Source organism: Phacochoerus africanus, chromosome 14 (genome assembly GCF_016906955.1).
Source record: "Phacochoerus africanus isolate WHEZ1 chromosome 14, ROS_Pafr_v1, whole genome shotgun sequence".
Taxonomy (NCBI): domain Eukaryota; kingdom Metazoa; phylum Chordata; class Mammalia; order Artiodactyla; family Suidae; genus Phacochoerus; species Phacochoerus africanus.
The window spans coordinates 4979884-4986487 of record NC_062557.1 but is presented as its reverse complement, the minus strand read 5'-3'; the positions used below and the strand labels follow the sequence as shown (position 1 = coordinate 4986487).

The following is a 6604-nucleotide window of genomic DNA, read 5'->3' as shown; positions in this document are numbered from 1 at the left end:
GCCACGTGTCCTCCAGTCTGTCTGCACCAGGCCCTCCGGAGCCCCCCCATGCCAAACGGTGCCCCGGTGTGGCTGTGCCGGTTAACTGGGGATCTTGGGAGGCCTCCTGCAGCCCTGCCACGGTGTCCTCGCCAAAGGAGCCAGGTGCTCGGGGGCCCTTCATCCCCCCAGAGCCAGGGCTGCCCCCTCCCGGCCTCAGCCCTGGAATGGGGGTAGTGGGCGCAGAGAGGGGCAGGGCCGCCCCCCAGCTCACCCCCACCCCAGGCAGCCTGAGTCCTCTGCCCCCCAGTGACGGTGGTCGTGCCCCATCGTGCATGGGCTGAAGGGCCGTGGGTTGAAGGGCTCTGAGGGAGGCCCAGGGAGTGGACAGATGCTGAGCCCCCACCCCTGGCACTGTTTCTGCCAGGAAGGCCCTTCCCTGGGCCCAGCCGGCCCCTCAGGATCCTAGGAGGGGAGGAGAGACAGGAAGGGGTAGTGGTGTGCAGGGCTGGGAACCCCAGCTGGGGGGCGCTCCTGGGCCCTGAGCTTTGGAGAAGCACATGTTGGGGGGGGGCCCAGCCTGGGGCTGAGGAAGGGGGGCCATCTCCTGAGGACTCAGCCTTTCCTGGAGCAGGGGAGCTCCTGGGATCAGGGCCCGGCCCTTTGGGGTCTCGGGGTGCAGGTGGGGAGCCCGGCCTCGGCCCCATTCCCCTATGCTCAGTGCTCGGTGGGAGCAGCTGTGCCAGCCCCACCGGGCAGGTGGTCAGTGCAGCACCTGCTCCAGCTCATACTCTGGTTCTCCGCCCTGGCTGCACAGGCTGATCCCCTGGGGAGGGTCTTCCCTCCTGAGGTCCTACTCAAGAACTTTAAAATCCAGGTCTCTGGGGGTGACAGAGGTATTCGAATTTTTTAGAGTTCCCGGGGGATGCCAATGTGTAGCCAGGCACCACAACCCCTGGTCTGAAGCAGGAGAGTTGGGCAGGTCCCGGGCACGGCCGGTGGGGTCAAACCGGGATGGATTTTACAGGTTTCCCCCCGCCATCCGAAAGTAGAGAGTTCTGAAATTTTTCATAAGCCACAGATAGTATAAAGTGAAGAAGTATTTACCATTAATTGATATGGAAAAATTTCTGAGTGATCTCAGACCCCCAAAATAACCTACCAAGTCATAGCAAATAACACACAAACCCTAAAATGACACTAACATACAGTCAAAGCAGGACTGATCGGATGCCTACACCGCCTGGATGAAACAGAAATAATGTACGCACTCTAGTTTCACTCGCCAGCACCGGGAAGACGGCAAGCGCACGGGGAGGCCGAGGGGTGATGATGATGGGGTGCTGGGCTGAGTCACGGGTGGTCGGGGGGGTGGGAGGTTATGGGAGACGGGCGTGCCGGAGAGAGAGGAAGGTCACCTGTTAACATCTCACCACCCACCTGAGCGCATCAGGCTGGGCGGGTCACGGATGTGTCTGCCCGCCTTCGGGTCGAAGGTTAAAGGTCGCCGTGTGGCTGATGTGGCTGGTGAGGAAGATTCGAAACAGGACAGGATGCTTGACTTCTGGGTAGGCAGTCATCAGGCAAATCCTCCTGAAACCTACGTGGCCCTTCAAAATCTAAGCCCTACTTTCCTGCAATTTTTGCAACACTGTTTTTTTTGTTTGTTTGTTTGTTTTTTGTCTTTTGTCTTTTTAGGGCCACACCCATGGCACTTGGAGGTTCCCAGGCTAGGGGTCTACACCACAGCCCCAGCAATGCCAGATCTGAGCCGCGAGCTGCGGTGTAGGTCGCAGACACGGCGACCTACACCGCAGCTCACGGCAACACTGGATCCACAACCCACTGAGCGAGGCCCGGGATTGAACCTGCAACCTCATGGGTCCTAGTTGGATTCGTTTCCCGCTGTGCCATGGCAGGAACTCCCATCTCCTGCTTGTCTTTACTTGGGCTTTTGTTCTTGTGTTGAGTTTACTTATTGGGTTCAGTCTGCTGGCTGTGCAACAACGGCTAAATGCTATTTTCACCTTTTTCCATAAAAGCAAAACTCTTCTTTTGGCTAGTGAAAACAGACGCTAGTGTAGGTCTCTGGAAGAGCCAAGTGGCATAATGTGGACTTTGGAAAAGAGGGGGGTACCCGGAAAGGGTTTGGGAGCCGGGGGTTCCGGCCCGCCCCAGGCTCTGCCAGCCTCTCCCCTGCGCCCCGGTGCAGGCTTGCGGTTCATCCTGGTTCCCTGGCTGCCTTTTCTCGGGCCTCTGCTGGCCACTTCCCTGCTCAGACCTTTACAATAGGGTGGCCAGATAAACTACAGGACATCCGGCGAAATCAGTCTCAGATAAACTCTTTTGTAGTTTGTGGACGTCCCGAGCATGACGAGACACACTCGTCTTTTAAAAATTATTTGTGGTTCTCGTTATGGCTGAGCGGGTTAAAAACTTGACACAGTGTCTGAGGATGCGGGTTTGATCCTGGGCCCCGCTCCATGCCTTAAGGATCCCGCTTGCCACGAGCGGCAGCGTAGGTCACGGATGTGGCTCGGATCCCGCACGGCTGTGGTGTAGGTTGGCAGCTGCGGCCCATATTTAATCCCTAGCCTGGGAACCTCCACATGCCTCAGCTGCGGCCCTAAAAAGACAAATAAATAAATTTAAAAAATGGGGCAGGGCTGTCGTGTGGGTTAAAGGGAACTCTGAGCCGGGGGTCAGCACCTAGCAAGTGCTATAAATGGTAGCTCTCTTGGCTGCCAGAGCTGGCAAGGCCCTCCGAGGTGGCCTTGCCCAGGCCCCCGGGGACAGAGGGTGGACACGGGTACCAACTTGTCAGTACCAGAGCCGGGGCTTGAGTCAGATCCATGAGGCTTAGCTGTGTTAAGAAAGAAATGAGGAGTTCCCGTCGTGGCGCAGTGGTTAACGAATCCGACTAGGAACCATGAGGTTGCGGGTTCGGTCCCTGCCCTTTCTCAGTGGGATGAGGATCCGACGTTGCCGTGAGCTGTGGTGTAGGTTGCAGACGCGGCTCGGATCCTGCGTTGCTGTGGCTCTGGTGTAGGCTGGTGGCTGCAGCTCCGATTCAACCCCTAGCCTGGGAACCTCCATATGCCGTGGGAGTGGCCCAAGAAACAGCAAAAAAAAAAAAAAGAAAGAAAGAAATGACAGGCCCCAGATGGAGTCTCTTAGGCTAAGCCTGCATCAGCAAGCGAAGGCTGGACACTTAAGCCCACGGCAGTTTCAGCCTCTCTCAGGACTGTAATGGGAAACCAGTCAGTCTGGAATTTCCTGGTCAGTATCAGAGTCTTAAAATCTGCCCCACAGACTGTACCTGCTCTGTCCTGACCCCCTGCTCCCGGCCCCGCCAGCCTATGAAAGTCTTGCCTTTTGTGCAAGGCCTGAACCTCCTCTGTGTTCACTAGATGAGATGCTGCTTGACTCATGAGTGCCCGAATAATGCCAGTTTGTTCTTTTCTTGGTCTTTTTAGATCCTCACCGGTGGCATAGGTAAGTTCCCAGGCTAGGGGTCAAATAGGAGCCCCAGCTGGCAGTCTACACCACAGCCACAGCCACGCGGGATCTGAGTCGCATCTGTGACCTACACCACACTTCACGGCAACACTGGATCTTTAACCCAGGGCTCGAGGCCAGGGATCAAACCCACATCCTCACGGGTGCTAGTTGGGCTCGTTACCGCTGCGCCATGACGGGAACACCCCAGTTTGATCTTAGGACTGACCCGGTTGGTGTTTGTTTGTTATCAGCCCCCAGTGCTCTTCCCCACACACGCTGGAGTCTCGGTCAGCGCTGTCACCCCTCCTGCATCCAGGGTCTTATCCTTACAAGGCAGGGACAGGACATGACCTGCTGGCTTCGTCCTGCCCAACATCACGTGGAGGTGGGCGTTTACATTCAAAATCTCTGAGAATCATGACCCGGGCTGCCCAGCCACACCTGCTACAAAAGCCTCTCACTCAGGAGCCCTGCGTTCACCTGACTCTGGCGCCCGCGCACAGCCTCGGGGGTTACTGGCCCTGCCGTCCTGGTGAGAGTGGGATCCTGTCCCCGTCTCCCAGGCTGCAGGCACGGGAGCACTGGCCTGGGGCTTGGGGATGTGGGAAGAAGGTGGCAGAGGGAGGGCAGGGCGGCAAGGAGGCCCCGGGGCGCTTTTTGTCATGGGGGGACTGCAGATCTGCAGGGGGCCATGGGAGAGACCCCAAAGGGTGACCTGGGGGCCCGGTGAGCAGGGACAGGGGAGAAAGTGTCTCCTATGCCCTCTGTGCCCTGTGTGGCCAGGGCCCAGCCTGAGGCCGTCTGGGTAAGAGTGGAGGGTCCCTGAGGACCCACTTTGAGGAAGGGGCTTTTGCTCCAGGGCTGCCTAAAAAGTTCCCAGCCACACCACCTTGCACCCAAGGGGCCCGAAAGTCTCGCTCTGGGTGGGTAAGACACCCACCCCCCAGCCCACTGTTGCACTGACGTGGCGGAGGCTCAGGCTCCTTTCCTTCTTGGGCAGCAGAGTTGGGTGCCCTAGGCTCCACCGTGGAGCGCTGCCCGCCCTCTCCTGGGGCACAGATGTACCCCGAAGGTGGGGAGGTCAAAACCCATAGGTTTGGAGGGGCTGTTCCCTGGGGGCTTCTGGCTCAGAGGGAGGGCAGGAGAGAGCCCCCAACGACCCTTGGGGCTGGCCCTGCTCCAGGGTCACTGCCAAGAGGGAAGACGCCCCACCACCCTGGACGCTTGGCAATGAGGACCAGACCCCTGACCATCGCTCCTCGCCAGCAGGTGCCGAGGGGCCCTCCTCACCACAGAGGCCACTTCTGGAGCTGGGCCACCCCTGCGAGGTGGCCGCAGCAGCCAGGATGTCCACTCAGACCGGCCACTACCTGAAGCCCAGACCCCTGCGCCTGCCACCCGCCGTCCCAGAGTCCCCAAGCCGCCAGCGGCGCCACACACTCCCCGCCAGCGAGTTTCGCTGCCTCACCCCGGAGGATGCTGCTGGCGTGTTTGAGCTCGAGCGAGAAGGTGAGCAGCCCCCCGCAGGTGGGCTGTGCGGCCCCCGGGCCTGTGCTGTTGGGGAGGGGCTGGGGGCTGGGGGCTGGGGGCTGGAGAGAGGTGCTCGGTGTGCCCTGGACCCTGGGCACCCAGCCCAGTGACCACAGAGGCACCGCCAGAGCCTCCTCCCTCCACAGCCTTCATCTCTGTCTCGGGCAACTGCCCCCTGAACTTGGACGAGGTCCGGCACTTCCTGACCCTGTGTCCCGAGCTGTCCATGGGCTGGTTCTTGGAGGGGCGCCTCGTGGCCTTCATCATCGGCTCCCTGTGGGACAAGGAGAGAATCACTCAGGTGAGGACAGGGGGGCAGAGATGCCCAGCCCTGGAAAGGCCTGGAAGAGGGGCCACTGCCCCCAGCCCACCCCCGGCCCCTGGCTCCTCCTGTTCTCACAGAGGCAGTGGGTCGGGGAGAGGGGCGGGGGGCGGGGCGGGGATTCCTCCTCCCAGAAGCAAGCTGAGGAGCGCAGGCGTGGTCCTCCAGTGCTCTGGGGTCCCAAAAAAGGTCCCTTGAAGGGGCTGCCATGGGGCTGGGGGTGGAGGGCCCACTGAGAGCCCTCCTTGGGGGACGGGGAAGCCAGCTGGAGGCACCCAGGCAACACCCGCCCTCGGCCCGGGTGGGGGTGGCTTGGGATGCAGGGTCCACAGAGGTGATCTGGACTCTTGCCCCCAGGAGTCGCTGACGCTGCACAGGCCCGGGGGCCGCACAGCCCACCTGCACCTGCTGGCCGTGCACCGCGCCTTCCGGCAGCAGGGCAAGGGCTCGGCCCTGCTCTGGCGCTACCTGCACCACCTGGGCAGCCAGCCGGCCGTGCGCCGGGCCGTGCTCATGTGTGAGGCCAGGCTGGTGCCCTTCTACCAGAGGTTCGGCTTCCGGCCCGTGGGCCCCTGTGCCGTCTCCGTGGGCTCACTGGTCTTCACGGAGATGCAGTGCTCCCTGCGGGACCTCGTCTCCCAGCGCAGGAACAGTGACTGCTGAACTGGCCGCCACGTGGGGGGCCCACGGCCGGTTGCCTGAGGTGTGGGGAGGCAGGCTGGGGGGTCCTACCCTGTCCCGGTGTCCCCTTCTCTGCCCTGACCTTCCCCCAACTCGCCCCGCCCGAAGGGAGACGGGGACGCCCAGGGGGTCGTGGAGAGGCTGGGGACTGAAATAAAGAGATGGGGGTGCCGCTGCTCCTGCCAGGCTGGCCTGCTGGGGCCCGAGTCATGTGTCCTCCAGTCTGTCTGCACCAGGCCCTCCGGAGCCCCCCCATGCCAAACGGTGCCCCGGTGTGGCTGTGCCGGTTAACTGGGGATCTTGGGAGGCCACGGTGTCCTCGCCAAAGGAGCCAGGTGCTCGGGGGCCCTTCATCCCCCCAGAGCCAGGGCTGCCCCCTCCCGGCCTCAGCCCTGGAATGGGGGTAGTGGGCACAGAGAGGGGCAGGGCCGCCCCCCAGCTCACCCCCACCCCAGGCAGCCTGAGTCCTCTGCCCCCCAGTGACAGTGGTCGTGCCCCACCATGCATGGGCTGAAGGGCCGTGGGTTGAAGGGCTCTGAGGGAGGCCCAGGGAGTGGACAGATGCTGAGCCCCCACCCCTGGCACTGTTTC

General features: G+C 61.6%; 1 protein-coding gene across 1 annotated transcript; it reads left to right on the top strand.

The window, feature by feature from the left end:
• The first annotated feature begins 3639 nt into the window (after positions 1-3639).
• Positions 3640-6219, top strand: LOC125114189 (serotonin N-acetyltransferase-like). Its single transcript, XM_047757338.1, has 4 exons — positions 3640-4012; positions 4750-4989; positions 5157-5311; positions 5690-6219. The coding sequence occupies exons 1-4, from the start codon at positions 3898-3900 to the stop codon at positions 5993-5995; spliced, it is 816 nt and encodes a 271-aa protein (XP_047613294.1). The 5' UTR covers positions 3640-3897; the 3' UTR covers positions 5996-6219.
• Positions 6220-6604: the final 385 nt, after the last annotated feature.